This window comes from Armigeres subalbatus, chromosome 1 (assembly GCF_024139115.2).
Source record: "Armigeres subalbatus isolate Guangzhou_Male chromosome 1, GZ_Asu_2, whole genome shotgun sequence".
NCBI lineage: Eukaryota > Metazoa > Arthropoda > Insecta > Diptera > Culicidae > Armigeres > Armigeres subalbatus.
Genome location: NC_085139.1, coordinates 107996716 through 108014496, shown reverse-complemented (window position 1 = coordinate 108014496; position 17781 = coordinate 107996716). Strand labels below are relative to the sequence as shown.

The window sequence follows — 17781 nt, the reverse complement described above, 5'->3', positions numbered from 1 at the left end:
GCCAATTTATGATTTGCCACTGGAACACGATAGACGTCATCCGTTATAATGCATTGTTTTGCAGTGTCTCCCTGCAAGGAGCGCATGGGCTGCTACCAGAGGGGCGACAACGAATTTTTTTTCATATGGAGTTTGGCAAGTATGACAGTACCCTCTTATTTGGCGCATAGATTTATACTTCAATGACTAAATGCTCATACACTGAGGAAAATGGAAGTACGATTTTCAATAAAACGCCTTATGGAAATTTGCCACAAGGAATCGGTATGAATTTCAATATGTTGCCTTATGAATGATGGTTTTCATTTAAAAAAAAGTGAAGTGCGGCAGACTGGGTTCGAACCATGGACGTCGTGATCGGGAGGCCGGTATGCATACCACACGCCCATCGACGCTTGGGTATTCGAGGAGGTAACTGCGTATAAGAAGCACTGTTGATGGAATAATCAGTCGAATATTCATAAGGCGCCAGTTATAAATTTCGATAGTTCAGTTCGCTGAGTGTATACTATCATAAATTGTCGTGGTATTTGTAAAAATTTGCATTGTTTACCATTTTTACAAGAGAGAGTGGTGTCGAAAACACATTAAATTAAAGATTGCAACGAACAAAAATACACCAAATCCGTTAAAATGTAGTGTTTTCACTTAATTCCTTACGCGAAATATGCAGATAAATAATTATGTTGGTAGAAGAAACTCTGTGCTGAGCAGAAGCAGTTGTTTCTGGCATTATCCAAAGTTTGAGTGTTTCATAACATTCTCAGTCACCGTAGTGTTTATTTTTCATAGACTATACGGCATAGTGTTAGTGCCGTCGGCATTCGCTCGATTGGAGGCCGACAAAGTTACCGACAAAGAATTTCGTCACCAAGTGATTATGATTTGCATTTTGATAAAATATTTGTCTCGGCTCAACCTTCTCTCGTGTAAAATGATGATTCTGTTTCCAATAACGCGCCTTAACAATAATAAACAGCAAGAATACCGAAATCAGAATCTTGCGAAAATTTCATTTGACTGCTACTAACGCAACTCAATGATATGAGACGTCACCATTGCAAATAAATTTGTAGCGTTTACTTCCCGCGCTTTCACTGCTACCTATTCCAACTTTCTACCGTCGCCAAGCGGTTATGATTTGCACTTTGAAGAAAATATTTCGGCTCTACCTTCTCTTGCGTAAAATGGTAGATTTGACAAGAATCGATTTTGATCCACAATGCGCATCAAGGCAAACAAACAATAGTCCGTACCTTGCGTAACAATTTCACTTAACTGCTGCTACTGTCGGACAGTCATTCGATAATTTTCTGCTACGTAGCCACTATTAAGAAAACATTTTCAATGACGCCACTGGTATCCGGGGACCGTAATCGACGCCATTTTTGCCTTTCTTCTCATAAAATTTTAGTCCTCAGAAGAACCGATTTTCTTTTCACAATGCGCCACTAACAGTAACTAAACGATAGTCCGAAGATTGCTTCTTTTGGCGACGGCCTCTCGATGATCTGCTTTCTGCTGAGACTGCTGCTACGGGCGTCATCGTTATGTCCGCTCTCCGACAAAACTTAATTGAACTGAGGATTAGAGCCCATCCCGTAAGTTGCAAGATTTTGATGTCTGTGCTTGCGATGCACATACGCGATTGGTTGGTTTAACAATTTTTCACAGTGCCTGGTGAAATGCATTTTTTCAATAGTTTAGCACCTCGAATACATTTTTTCGATAGTTGTGCAAAATCTTAAAGAAATCGTCGATTGATTAATTCCAAAATCTTTAAAATCGGTTGGGAAACGGTTAGGTTATTAGCCCATACTTCCTGACCACTTTTCGTGACGGTCTCAGATTTGAATCTGCAGAATAACCCCCTATCCTCCGGAAGGACGTAATCCTACGTCAAAAACAAAATTTCCTGATTTTTCCAGGTGCTACCAGGAAATACCTTCAGGATTCCCTTAGCAAGTACATCTAGAAATTGCTCCAGCCATTCAATCAAAAATTCCTCCAGGAATTCCATCGGAAATTCTTCTAGGTATTCCTTCAAAAATTCCTCCAGGTTCTGTAGATTCCTTCGAAAAATGCTCCAGAAACGACTTCAGAAATTCTTTCAAATAGAGAAAATCCCTCGGAAATATCTCCGTAAAATACTTTGGAGATTTCTTCAGGTATTCTTTTGAAATATCTTCGAGAATTCGTTAAGGAATTTCTTCGGAAAATTATTGAAGAATTGTTTTAGAATTCTCTTTAGAAACTGTCTGAAGTTAATTTGGAAATTTCTTCGAGAATTCCTTCAGATCGTCTTGCAGAAATTTCTTCAGAAAATCATATGGGGAGTTACGAGTTCCTTCTTTTAGCAATTTCTTCGGAAATGTTTTAAGAAATTCATTTTAAAACTCTTTCAGGAGATCCTTTGAAAATTTCTTAAGAAACTCGTTTGGAAATACACAGTTTAAGTATAAAATTAAAGTATAAAATTGCCTATCTTGCTCCCGTTCGCGTGACCAACATCTAGTTTGCTTGGACCTAGCAGCCAAAGTAACGATGCTATAAATGTAACTGATTTGGGTGATGAAACCAAACTTGCACTACAACATCTACAACATGATGGACAACAAACGGCCAAGTTTGGCTTGGCAAAATAATTTCAATGGCTACAGCACGACTGGCGTTGTAGTATGTACTTATGCTGCTATTGTAAATACCTTCCAAAAATGCTTCAGAAACTCCTTGGGATTTTTTAGGAATTTATTCGGAAATTTCCTTACAAAAGCTTTAGAAACACCTCAAGGAATGCTTCCGGGCATTCCCACAAAAAAAAAATTAGAAGTGTTATGTACAAGACACAACCGCCCAACGTAAACTACGTAAGGAAGTTTTGTTCATTGAGGAGTGTAGTGCCATCATGCATGAATATTTTTAGAAAATTCATTTGATTACTTATGTCACTGGTTTCGAGCAAAACTAGCGTATCTTAAGATATGAAAATTGTTGGATACGACAATTGTTTAAAAAATTTACTATGAAAACCCAAATTTAGTCCTCAGTGGTAATGATGCCTTTCTTGAATCCGAGTTGCCTACATTTGGGTTTTGAAGCATTTGATGAAATATTTCAATAGAAGAAGCCCTAGGGGAGCATTCTCTTTTCCATTTGCAACATTTATTATTCAGAAACATTCCAATCATAGGCATATCTTGTTTTTCGTGCATCACTAGAAATCATAAAATATCAATCATGTACCAAAACCCAATTAATTTGGTTGTGGTGCGCGCGAGTAGTAAACGTTGCGGACGGGAAAAGATAGTGTGTGTGTTATTACATTCTAACTCCTACTGTCTGGCAGTGTTGGTAAAATCTCAAAATCTCAAATCTCATCGGCGATTCAAACCATGCGTGAGTCAAATCCCATCAGAATTATGACCGAGAAATTTGCTCATGATTTGAATCGCAATTTGCATCATTGCATGATATTTACGTGTTCTTCATTGTTGAATGCATTGAATTAACTATTTTTCGTCTAAAACAATGGCTAATAATTATATATAAACAAAACATACGTCTCGATTGCGTTTTGACGCTTTTTAGAACGAAATCATTTTTCGGTGAGTGAGTGAAGCGATGCGATTCTGGCCGAGAAACTCAAGCGCGATGCTTCCCCTACAGAATCGCAGGCGAGTTAGCTCGTGCATGAAACCTCGATGATTCTACCAACACTGAGTGTCACTATGGATAAAATATTCATGCAAACAATTTATTTATATCATTGCAAGACTTTGGAATCAGGGAACAAGAAGGTGATAGCTCTATTGTATCCAGTGGTGCGAATTCTCAATCTCAGTGACTGAAAGTTGTTGGATATTGATACCATTCCCTCTTCACACTCACTTCCTAGTAGTGAAAACTGAAAATTGTTAGCAGCAAAAATCAAAGATAAAGTAAACAAAAGACCTCTCTTCTCATTGCACACGCAGCCCGCACTGACAGTCTATTCAGTTCACTCACTGCTGTGTGAATGCGACGGCCCTATATAAATGCATGGGTGAATACTGAAATTTGTGCCGAATGATCATCAGCTTCAGCCCGCCGTTGGCAAACCGAGTTTGCTAAGCTACTCCTGCTTTGTCGTTCTGACTGAAAGGCACCGTCATAGGCAAAGAGGAGCAGCATAGTCTGTTTCAAGAACGTATGCGTTCCGAAGCTTTTGTCATGTACAATAAGTACCGCATTATTGCACCCACGTATTATAAAAATATCTTAAGTGCATTCACACTTCCTGAATCAAAGTTAAATCCTTCTGATTCAGGCGCGCATTTAATTGGACAAAATATTATTAGGCCGATATAAATATTTTTTTTAAATATGTGTCACCCACATTGTTATTTTGCTCAAAAATAACAACTTGAGGGGCAGCAAAAAAAATTTCCGGTAAATTTTGAGAACTTTCAAAACATTCTTTAACAAATCCGAGGAGTTTTTTTATTTTAGTTTTTTTTTTCATTTTAATATTTATTTTTTACTAGCAGACCCGTCGAACTTTGTTCGCCTAAAATTGATTAATTCTCGAGTTATGCAGAAATTTTTGGTTCATTTGTATGGGAGCCCCCCTTTCCAGAAGAAGGAGGCGTTGCAAACCACCACAGAAACATGTCTTCTCTTCCAAAACCTCCACACGCCAGATTTGTTTCCATTTGCTTGATCTCGAGTTATGATGAAATTGGTGTTTCATTTGTATATGAGCCAGGTTTCAAATAGGAGAGGGGTCTCTAACCATCTTAAGAACCTTCCCCGGCCCCAAAAATCTCTGGATTCAAATTTTCATGCTGCTCGATTCAGTAGAAGAAGATTACCTCCTCCCCCTTGACTTGGCGGAGACCATAATGTTCAATAAATATGTTTAACGGCCTTATTAGTTTTCAGTTTGCAAAAAAATGCATTTTCCAAAGTCGTTTTTTAATATAAATTGATTGCATTACTAGCAAGGGCATTGGCATTGATAACAATTGATCGTCTCATGCCTGCACAAACATGCCCCTATCTGGATCACTTTTTATACACCATGCACTTTACGTATTTTTGTTACATTTGTTTCGACCGCGGTCACTGGTCCGGCTCCATTGTTTTACTTTTTGTGCGAAACACCGCACAAAAAGGAGAGTCTAAAAGCCAACCGCACTGAACGGCGACGGCCGAAACGAGACTCTTGCGGACAAGAAAAGAGGGTGCTGCTAAAATGATCCGATACCCTATTTTAACATTCATAACCCAAAGTTTCAATATAATTGACAAATTGGTAGAGAATTTTCGAATCGATTGATATATAAATCTCAAAAATCCATCTGAAGATAAAGGCGCTATTAAATTTCAAAATCTTACATGATTTCGTGACGGTCTCGAATTTGGAAATTTTCATTTGTCACCCTGTATCCGAGTCTTCCCCTTAGACGTAGTTTACGTCAAAATCCAGTGGAGATTCCTTCGGATTTTTTTTTACGAATTTCTTTGGAAATTTTACAAATTTCTTCGAAAATGTTTCTGGAATTCTCTTGAAAAATTGACATTGCTCTTGAAAAATCCATTCGACATTCCTACGGGAATTCTTTCGAAAATCTTTCCCAAATTCCTTTAGATTTTTTTAAGTTTCCTTCAGGAATTCTTTAAACAATTATTGGGAAATTCCTCCTGGAATTCCTCTAGGATTTTTTCAGAAACTCATTTTGGAAATTCCGACAGGGATAATTTAGAAATTTATGCAAATAATTCCTAGGGTATACTCCATAAGTGATTCCTTTGGAAAATCCTCTGGAAATTCCTTTGAAAATTGACTCCGAAATGCTTTCGCAAGGTTCCTCCAGGAATTCCTAATTCTTAATTATCTTCACAAAGCAATCCCCAATTGATTTCCCGAATAAATTCTTAGATTTCAATAGATATTACTTCGGGAGTTCTTCCGGAATTCCTTTGAAGAGGGCATTTTTTTTGCCCGTAGATCGAAACAACGACTATAAATGTTCAACACATTTTCAATTGTATGATTGGCACATTTATTCATATGTATTTTTGAAAGAGTGTCACTCATGTTGTATTGATCACCAGGCTAACCATCGAGAAAAGTGTATTGATCAATGTTTAGAGTAAAGAATGCCTTTTTAAATTAATCAGGAATTCGTTCGGAAGCATCCACAAATACTAACAAAAAACCAAATCAAATGTTTTCGGAACGATTTTGGCGTTAGAGGTGTGCGCCGCCGTGCCATGCCATCGCCGCAGACAGTTGTTGGTACCCCAACTAACAATTTTGGTGCTAAAAGCTTCATCTTCTAGCCTTTGGCTGTATAATATTTGAATAAAAGCAGCCAATGCTGAATAAAAGAAAAGCCTCCGCAAATAATCCCTTAAACTTCAACTCGACTATTACCCAAATATCTATCAGCTAGTCAGTTTGTGCCGAATATATTTCATCTTTTATCGTTTATGCAGCTTTCATATAGTCATAAAACAGCTCTGTCTGAATTAGCAACAAAGCTTATCGGTTAAGAACTCATGTATGTAACTGAGTTGCTTGTTAGCATCTTATGTGCTGAAAGCAGCATGTAGGCCTCTTTCTAACGTTTATACAGCATGAATCTGAAAATAGCGTTAGTGAAATAACCTATAGGGTATGCGAAGAAGCACATCCGTAATTTTCTTTGTTATTTACATATGTCAAAGTGACGGTGATGACAGAGCAGCGGCCATTGAATCAGGAGATCAGGAGTTTGAATCTAGGTAGCAACAAAATTGGTATTTGAGTTTTCACAAAAAAAAACAATAAATAAACTCCAAAATTTACTCTCCTCTCAAATAATATTTAATCGAATTGAATTCAGTGGCTGTATAAAACTTATTTAACAGATTCAAAAAATCTGAATAAGCGCCATTGAAGCGAATTATATTACTAAATGGTTTAGTAAAGATGGAGAAAAAATTGTGTAACATGCTTTAAAGTAGTTGTGCAGCCACGTCAAAAACAGCTGAATAGATTCGCCAGATTTGCTGGTAAAAGCATTGAATAGAAGTTCTTGATCCTATGTATAGCACACATAATGAAATAACATTTACATTGACATTAAATGTTAGTTGGGACGCCGCCACCTGTATTCTTGCATCGGCGCGCCGTCGTTTAAAACTTGTCACACCGCTGATCTCTATTTGTCTAAGAACTAAGAAAAACTTCGAGTGGAAACTCCAAGTGATTTCAAATTGAAATCCAAAGAATTTCGCGCTGAAATAGAATGTCCGAGAAGGGTCGTTTGGGAGAAAATCATTTGGACGAAAGCCACAAGGCTAAAAGTTGTTAGGCCAAATATGTAGTTTGATCGAGAAAACCATTTGAAAGAAGTCCATCTAGCTCAAAGTAATTCGGTCGTATGGCAAAAATGGCCATTTGACCGCAATAAACATACGACAGACTTTATTTAGGTGTTTTTTTTAATCTTAAAATTAAGTTCAACATCGTTCGGCAGAAAGTCTTGTTCGGCTGAATTGATCATTTTGCAAAAAAAAGCAGTTTAGCCGAATAGGTCATCTGGCAGAAAATGCCGTTTGGCCAAAATGTTTGTTTGCAGAAAGGACATTTCGGCCAAATGATCTATTCTGTCGAACGACTTCCTCGGCCAAATGACCTTTTGGAACAAACAACTTTTTCGACCAAAATTTTTGCCGAATGTCCCTTTCGACCGAATGACATTCTCGACCTAAATAATTTCGGTCGAATGGAATTTGGCTAGATGACTTTCGGCTTAACGTGTTATTTGGCCAAGTGGCATTCGAACAAATAGCTTTTCGCCGAATGACTTTTGGACAAATAACAGGAAGGGCCATTTGCCCGAATGCTACAAGGCCGGAAGGTGTTGGCCGAATATGTCATTTGGCCTAACCAACCTTAAGGCCAAAACTCATCTGGCTGAAAATGTCATTTAGCCGAAGTGGGCATACGACCGAAAATGTCGTTCGGTCAAACTGGTCATTTGACCAAGAAAGTCGTTTGGTAGAAAAAGTCATTTGGCCGAAATGATCATTTGGCAGAAAGGCGAGCATTTCTCCCAAATGGCATTTTCGCCATATTACCTATTCGGCCAAACGACCATTTTGGGCTAACGATCAGTTAGGGAAAATGGCTTTTTCGACCAAATTACCAGTTCGATAGTATGTCATTTCATTTCATTTATTCAGACTAAGGCCGAAGTGGCCTGTGCGGTATATAAGAGTCTTTTCCATTCGGCTCGGTCCATGGCTACACGTCGCCAACCACGCAGTCTACGGAGGGTCCGCAAGTCATCTTCCACCTGATCGATCCACCTTGCCCGCTGCGCACCTCGCCTTCTTGTACCCGTCGGATCGTTGTCGAGAACCATTTTCACCGGGTTATTGTCCGACATTCTGGCTACGTGCCCGGCCCACCGCAGTCGTCCGATTTTCGCGGTGTGAACGATGGATGGTTCTCCCTGCAGCTGATGCAACTCGTGGTTCATTCGCCTCCTCCACGTACCGTCCGCCATCTGCACCCCACCATAGATGGTACGCAGCACTTTCCTTTCGAAAACTCCGAGTGCGCGTTGGTCCTCTACGAGCATCGTCCAGGTCTCGTGTCCGTAGAGGACTACCGGTCTAATGAGCGTTTTGTAGATTGTCAGTTTGGTACGGCGGCGAACTCTATTCGATCGGAGCGTCTTGCGGAGTCCAAAGTATGCACGATTTCCAGCCACTATACGTCTCCGAATTTCTCTGCTGGTATCATTTTCGGCAGTCACAAGTGAGCCCAAGTACACAAATTCTTCTACCACCTCGATTTCGTCACCACCGATGCCAACTCGCGGTGGGTGGCTCACATTGTCTTCTCTTGAACCTCTTCCTATCATGTACTTCGTCTTCGACGTGTTGATGACTAGTCCGATCCGCTTGGCTTCCCTCTTCAGTCTGATGTAGGCTTCCTCCATCTTCTCAAAGTTACGTGCCATAATATCTATGTCGTCGGCGAAGCCAAATAGCTGGACGGACTTATTGAAAATTGTACCACTCGTGTTAATCCTTGCTCTTCGTATTACCCCTTCCAAAGCGATGTTGAATAGCAGACACGAAAGACCATCACCTTGCCGTAACCCTCTGCGGGTTTCAAAGGAACTCGAGAATGCCCCTGAAACTCGAACTACGCACATCACCCGATCCATCGTCGCTTTGATCAACCGTGTCAGTTTATCCGGAAATCCGTTTTCGTGCCTCGTACCTCGACAGTATGTCACTTTATCCAAAAGAAATTTTCGGCCAAACCGTTTTCGATGTGCAACCGTGTCGCCCAAACGTTAATTTCGGCCGATTGCAATTCGGCCAAATGGATTTCCGCTGAATAATTTACGACAAAACGATTAATCGTTTACGACGAAACGAATTAATTAAAAAGATATCTTCCCTTTTGTAAATAATTTCCGATTGAACTTTCGAAGAATCTCTTATGAGCAATACAAATAACTTCCCGTAGAAATTCAAAAAAATCCTTCTGAAAAATTTTCCGTTGAAATACCTTTGAAATTTCCGTGAAAATTTGAAAATAAGAAAAAAAATAAGAATTTCTCAAGTAAACTCCAATTATTTTCCTTGGGAATGACAAAGAGCTTCAAAGTAGTTCCAGTGAAAAATTCGAAAATAATTTCCAAAAATGAAGATATTATAAAAACTTAAGGACACAGTTGGAAGAGTCACAATGGCACCGGTCATCAACGGGTCAACTCAAACTCGCGGTGCTGCAATGAACGACCAGGAGATGGACGCAACGAGTTAGGCGAAAATGTTGGAATTGGGGTGATGTGAGCCCCTTCCCCCTTAACTGACCCTGATGGAATTCATATTTAAGGTTGAGAAGGGAACTTAGGCGAGGTTCCCGGGTTGCCCGATCGCTGGGGTGAGGTATCGACTTACAACCTTGAGAGAATCCAAGGAAACCAGCCCCGTTAGACATAAAAAATTATGTCACAAATCACAATTATATCAATAGTCCCGGATGAAGAAACGAAAATTCCATGATCGGCATAACATGATTGTAAAATGATATAATGAATACGAATAGCAATACTTGTAACACAATAGGTGATAGTTTTGTTCTTTCAAATAACATAATTTGTAATAATTGTAGTTATTTTCATCACTTTTCATGTAACACTTTTTCATGCTTTTTCATAAAACTAGAAGACATTTTGTTACAATTTTTGTTAGTTAACTACTAATGGTGCATGTTTTATAAAAATCGCTGTTAAAAAAAATCTGTAACAGAATAACAAGTTCTGATATAAATCGATATAAATAGCTCAGGTTCATTTAGGGTCCTGACACGAGTTTCTAATCATAGTCTTCGTTTCATTGCCGGGTCGGTTACCAAAATTTTGAATTGATATTTGAAAAGCTTCAGTAAGCTACTTTACCGGGATCATGTTACCTAAATCGCGCTGGCGAGGCTACCACCTTAAGTATCACTGACGCTACACAGCATTCGTTAATAAGCCGCTGGATACCAGGCAGAAGCTGTTGTAGTGATGAACTATACTATAAATGCACAGAATTATTCCAAATTTTTCAGAGACGGTCAATAGCGTTCTTAAGGGAAAATCGGGTTGACTTGATCTCCTTTTCTTATTTCCAATGTATCACAGCCAAAAATATATATTTATTGCCGACTCTCCGAGAAGCATATAATTTAACTTTACTGATGTGCGATAACCTGTAAATTGTTGTTATTACTGATCAACAAAACTCAATTTGATGAATCAATTTTGTAGGGAGTTTAAATCAAAACCTTGGATTTGTACTTTACTGCAAAGTTAATCCTCATTCAATGGTAACTCATTTGTCAAGTGCTCGTAAAACCCACACGGCAACAGACGACATACCTCTTTCGTTAGGCAGGCATTATCAACCTTGCTTCTTACATCGGTACACGAACAATAATTAACCGTCATACGGCAAAACGTGCTCTAGTGCTTGATTCGACCCTTCCCCACAATGAACGAAAGTCGTCGAAAGCCGGGCGCGCGATGCAAATGCCAAAAATTCTGCCATCAAATCGCAAATTGTCACGACCGCCGCAAACCAAACGCCAACCCCAACGCAAGCTCATAACGAGAGTCAAGCACAGTGGTTCTTGATTTAACTGCGAACGGGGTGAAACACTATTTGGTTGCTGGTACTGTACTGTATAAAATCTTAACATGGGATCTCCTTCTCCTACCAAATAATTTAGGCTTATTTTAACTATGGTTAGAAATCTGCACCTGGTTATCAGTATTACGCACCGTTTCGTAGCATTAGAAGCGCTACAAATGTGCAATTGTAATCACGAAACATAAAATTCTTTGAGAAATGCTGTGCTAACGGTTGCCTTTCTAGCTCACTAAGGTTAGGCTTTGGAAAGGACTCTTCTAGTAACAAGCACCGCAGATAAAATCCTGCTGTTTGACAATAATTGGGGGTAGTGAAAAGAAAGCTCTGTAGGTACTTACCTCTCGAAAAGTTGCTGTAATCATTGCGTCCACCATTTCCACCTCCACCTCCGCCTCCTCCTCCTCCACCGCCGCCACCGCCACCTCCTCTGTTGTTCCCGGTATAATGATTCATCATCCTGTGACCGGCACTACCCAGCCCGCCACGGTTCGTTCGCTGTCCGAATCCAATAACCGGACCCTCGTTCGCTCCCAGTACCTTCGGCTGATCGCGAGCTCCCTCCAGCTTCCGGGATGGATATACGAAATCATCCGCATACTGCGGATCCAGGAACTTCATGGTTACGATTCTGTTCTCGCACACCGGGTGCAATCCGGGAATGGGTGACGGTAGAACGCCATCGTGCGGGACGTTTTCCTTGGTCGGGATGACAACACCCCGCATACAGTCGGCCAGGATGGGAACTTCCTGTTCGAAGTTGACCGTGCCGCTGTATAACCCTTTGGCTATTTTGTATGCATCCGGACCGGGTGACAAGTATAACCGGGCGAGGCCATTTTCGTTGCGTAACCCTGTAAATAATAGAGAACATGAATATTAGCATTTTTGGCTCATAACTGTACTGCCCATGATCGAAATTATTGCTCATGGAAGTTTGGATGTTTTATATTTTCACTATGTTTGTAGAATTCACATTGTTTCATTACTTCATATGTATTATTTGTTTAAAAAAAACGTTCATGTCATTATTTATGATACTGCCATCCGTCTTTTTATTTCATCTTTCCAGAAATCAAGAAGCCTATTTTCGCGATCTTTCAACCAGAACAAAGCATATTCCCCGATTTAAATCAGGACATTTCTTGACGAACTGTTGGTTCTGCACCTCTGAAGACGGTATAAACCTTTTTTTTTGGTTTAGAATTTAGTTTATTGTCATTTAAGTTAGTATTTACAATATTGTTTGGAGTTCAAAAATCTAATTCAAGGTGAAAAACTGAATCATTAACATCAATTCTGTTGTTAGAGTTATCAACAAAGTGGATGTAGTTTATGAAATATTTCAGTATTTTCACACGAGTTGTTCTTCTTATGCCTGGTAGAACAGGTTTAGCCAGGCGGTGTTGAACTTAGTCTGTAGATTAAAAAAACACCTTAATAAAGAATAAAAAAACAAATAAAAAGAAAAAGGTTTAGCCAGATCGTAAACGAAAGCCTTCTCCATCCACCCATTAATTCCAAAAGCTTCTGCTGGAGAACCGTCCATGCCGACACGAGCGCAGGAAGAAAATTTGTGCTGAAGTGTTTCAGCTGTCTGGGTGCCGCAGTATTGGCAGTTCTCATCTTCCACGCGTTGCATTACGTGCTGCACAGCAGTCTTCGGAGCTCTGTTTTACCATTCACCAGCAAGAAAAGTTGAGTTCGCTGCGCAGACGACAGCTCTTTCATTCCGATGTTTCGCCACGCGCGTGGCCAGTCGACTGCTGGACTGTTTCGTTCCACCTTTGGCAGCTCCGTTTGCTGGACGAAGTGCTGGTGGATTTGATCGGCGGAGGGGTTTTGTCGGATATGGATGGGAATTTGGGAGATATTTGAAAGGATTGATTTTATGTCAGGATGATCCATGGGAATTACGGGGCGGGGATTTGCATGGACTAGAAAGGATTTGTAGTAGGGAATGGAATCGATCTCCTTGATGTGCCTGTTGGTGGCCAAACTGCGACTTTTAAGCGCCAAAGTATGTAGATTCAAGCCGCCGTGCTCCTTCTTCCGTGCCATCTGCATAATGGGAACGCGTGCAGGCATTCCTCTCCACAGGTACGTCCCCATCGATGAAGTGACTTTCGCCGTGTGGATACCAGACGGAGGCAACACCGACGAAAGGTACCACAGTTTTGATGTACCGAACGTGTTAAGCATTGTTACCCTTTGATGCAGAGTCAGTGTACGGAGCGATTGCAACCACAACTGTTGAGCGAACTTTCCCACCAGCGCATCCCAGTTGAGCTTGGTCATTAGTCTAATTGAATTTGTGAAGACAACACCCAGAATTTTGACCACATTGGCTGTTTGCAGCCACTGGGTGTTAATTTGATTGTCTTCACAGAGCCCCACATTTACCGCGACGGTTTTTCGCAAATTCAAATTTGCGCCGGCGGCAAGCCCAAAGCGCCGGAATATTTCTTTCATCGCCTCTATCTGCCACGGTGACGACACTATCACGCTGATGTCGTCGGCGTAGGCAACAAGCAGATCCTCTCCACACACTTGCTCGAGCCTGCGAACCAACGGGTGAAGATATATGACGAAGAGATGCATGGAGAGTGGGTCCCCTTGCCGCACCGAACGAGCGATATCGATCGGACGAGAGAGGCGCCCATTGATGAGTAGCCGTGAAGTAGACTGACTGGCAATGCGTCCGAGAAGAGCGATGAGCTCCTGGTTGAAACCAAGCGCTCGCATGGAAGAGGAATGAATGGCGTACCCGATCGAAAGCGTTCTCGAGATCGAAGCTGATGAGCTTTCCGGCGCGACGGTGGTGGCAGAGATTGGCAATCCGATCTTTCAGAGCAAGAGTGGCCTGGAAGATGTTGCGCTCTGAGTTAGAACATTTCTGCCCGTCGCTCAGTACATGGTGGACTTGCATCACACTATCTAGCCGGTTTTTGAGGACGCGGAAGAGAAGTTTGTTTGTAGTCGCTGTTGAGCAACGATATGGGCCGATAGGCACGGGCCGTGTTATCTCCACCCTTCTTTCGCACTAACACGATAATGCCCTCCACGAAGGCATGTGGGAAGTTGCCGGTGAGTGCTTCATTGAGAAGCAGATTCAACTCACGGTGGATCACGTTAAACTCACGCGGAATCCCGTCGGCACCGGGGATTGTTTTGGCGCACTCGCTCTGAACGCAGATAATATTTCTGCCGTCGTGATCTCTTCTATGCATCTCTGGTTGGGGGTCGTCCGGTGGGATGACTCGTTCGCAAAAAAACACGTCCTCGTTGTTTTCTGTTGCTTCTTCCGAGTAGAGATTCGAAAAAAGGCAAACAGATTTGTTTCGATTGCTTGTGGCTCGTCCACCAAATCGTTTTCAGCCGTTTGCAGCTGCGTGATGGTTGTTTTTTTGTCGTCTTTCCCCCAGCTGAAAGATCGACATGGGCTCTCCCGCCAGATGCGTTTCGTTAATACGGGTGATCAGGGCAATATGGGCCACCTAAGGAAATCGTTCCGAAAAGCGCCGAAAAACTCAAAAAAAATCGTTTAAATGTAGTTGACTTATACTAGAGAATGTTACCTTTCATATTACGTCGATGAATGACGAAAAATGCGTTTGGAAATTGTTGGAATGCACTTTTGAAAATGTATTGATTTCAATGTGTGTTCCCGACTATACGGGGCATTATGAGCCACCATTTGGGGCAGTATGGGCCACCCATCCAAAACCTTTATTTAGGCGAAAAAAGTATCGTAATATGGAAGAATATGATATTCCTACAATAGTTGTGACTATTCCATACCAAATAAAATTAAAAAACCGCACAACAGCGGATTGAACCGATTTGTCACTCTTCACCGTTTGAACAGCCACATTTCAATTGGTCAATGGTCATTTTTTCTGTTTCAATCGCAGTAATGCGCTGTTGTAATTTTTCCGTAATGAATCTATATATGATAATATTCTTGTATTTTACTACTGAAATTTGAACTTGTTCGAATTTTAAGGCCTGATATCTTGCTCTGTGCAGGTATTGCCCCATAGAGACCGGTTTTGGGAAAAAAAAGTTTTATGATAAATTCAGATTTGTATCAAAACAAACATGTGTGCACAATATTCAATTATAATATACCTTTTGATTGTGGTGTATTTTTAACCTGTATTTTAATCAGTTTTGTGTCAAAACCTTATTTATAAACTTCAAATCTTATAATAATTTTGCCTATGCAGCGAAAATTTACATTTTCAAGTGTATTTTCATGTTTGAATTGAATTTTAATGCGGTTTTTTACGTTGATGCATATGTGGAGCATGCTCTTAAAGATCATATAACTTTTACATGATAAAACTAGTCAATAAGCTCAAAATGAGGGTGGCTCATATTGCCCCGTATGCTCATATTGCCCCTACTACCCCTACGCATAAACGCATGGGAAAAGTTTCGTAGCAGCGCCAACATTTCACCTTTTAGACGGCTTATGGTGGTCAACATTTCGGGATGTCGATAATATCTGTCGTACGCTAGCCGTAGTTGCGCATAGAGACGCTGGTGCGCGTCGTGGAATTCCTGGCTCGAGATTTCCCCTTGAAAAAAGTTTTGATTTTGGGCTTAGCGTACGACAACCACCATTCCATCCACGACCCATAGTTTCTGAGCTGCCGAGTCCAATATTGCCACTTATAATGGAACTCGGCAACGTTTTCTTCTGTCAGAAGATGAGGCCGCAGGGCCCAAAAGCCACGCCCGGGCTCCTGTCCCAGTGGGGGGACATATTCTTACCGTCAGCGCTTTGTGATCTGTGAAACAACGTGGGCAGAGTTTTTCCCACACGTCATGCAGCTGCAACTGTTGGACGGCTGTTTTGAGAGACGGGCTTGTGTTTGGGCTGGACGAGTCGCATGCACGTAGAACACAATTGAAGTCGCCAGCGGGGATGATGTTTGCGGTGCGGCGACGGAGATAGTATACCAGCGTGCCATTGAAAACAATTTCTCTGGCCGCTCGCTGCGCAGTGCCGGAGGGAGCGTAAATGTTGCATACCGTCGTATCGTGGACTCTCAGCGCGATCAACCTTCCATCTAGACTCTTTTCGATGTGAGTTACCGGGATGTGCTCCTTCACCGCAATAGCTGTACCTCTTCTCGTGTGGTCCACATTCGCGAAAACAACAAAGCCAGGCAAGGATAGCTGTTCGTTCTCGACTTCCTACAGACATACGATATCGAGGCTTTGGCTGCTGATGAAGGTTTGGAGCGCGTGGATTTTCGTGGGGTTCGTGATGGTTCCGATGTTTATCGATGCGAGGTTGTAGGATGTGAGAGCCATTTATGGTTTTTTGCCTTCATCCCGCTCGTCGTCATCGGCTTCGCATCGTTGCTTCTTGCCGGGCGGGCGACCTCGGCTTCGGCTACTTCTTGTCGAAGTTGACGATTCATCCGTCTCATTGCCGGCTGTTCGGCTATGTGATCGAAATGCGCTAATAGGCTTTCTAAAGATGTCGACTAATACAACTTCGGCACTCTGTGCATGTGTTTGTAGCGATGACGACGATGAGGTGCATGCGTGTTGTGCTAGCAATAGCGGGCTAGGGGACACCGTTCGAACGGTGCTTGCAGCTGGCTGGCTCGCTGGCTGATTTATTGTGCCAGACGGTTCGGTCTGACTCGCCGGCTTCGGAAGCTCGGGGAAGGCTTCCAGCGATATTGGTGGTGAAGCGACAAATTGCTGGCCGGCCGATTTGACGATCGAGGTTTTCGCACCACTCGTCTTCTTTGGTAGTTGCCGTAGCTCGACGTGCTTCGCCACATTCGCGTAGCTTTTCTGCACCAGCAGTTTCTTGTTTTGCACACAAGATATGCCAGTAAGGGTCTGTTCCTTGCAGTGTTTGCATGGGGCGATGTGCCCCTTGTAGACGATGTACGCCTGCTGTCCATCGATCGTGACCCACGAATCAATAATCAATGTTTCGTTGGATCAGCATACGAGCCGACCAAATCCCGAGCGGAAACCCACCAAACTCGAAACCATCACTCCACGTCAGTTCGCGTAGTGAGATCACTTCCCCGAACGCTCTGAGGAACTCGACGATCTTTTCTTCAGGTACATTCTCCGGCCAATCGTGCACCTTCACTTCAACGCTTCCATCTTCCATGGTTATAAGGAGCTTGTGCTTCTTATCTGCAACGTCCAGTTCATGTTATTCGTCATGATCGTCCACTATTTTTTGTGCGAGCGTCAGGTCTTTGACCTTGACGGACGCACATTGTTCACCACGATGGCACTGGAGTTTCACTACATCTTCTTTCTTCAGCCCTAAAACTGTGCGGCAGAAGCCATGCACCTTCTCGAAAGACGGTTTCACAAAGAAACGCGAGTAGTCTATTCGAAAAGTATATTCTCGCCTCATCGCGGAGCACTAGAATCGCGCGACGCGGCACGGATAGGTAAAAATAATAAACCACTGATGAATCGCTTGACTTTCGGAGAGCGGAATCGAAACACACGTCTACTCGTCTCAGAAGCTGAGCAATAAGTGAAACTAGCTGGTGTTGAAGAAAGGTCAAATTGAAACTTGGTGAGAGAATTCCATTATAT

The 17781-nt window shown here is 41.9% G+C and overlaps 1 protein-coding gene across 1 annotated transcript in view; it reads right to left on the bottom strand.

Annotated features, from left to right (window-relative positions):
* Positions 1-17781, bottom strand: part of LOC134204694 (5'-3' exoribonuclease 2 homolog) — a 48166-nt gene that overhangs the window by 18705 nt on the left and 11680 nt on the right. The window contains exon 3 of the mRNA XM_062679477.1: positions 11529-12041. Within this exon, the coding sequence (XP_062535461.1) occupies positions 11529-12041 (513 nt within the window). The remainder of the gene's footprint in view (positions 1-11528; positions 12042-17781) is intronic.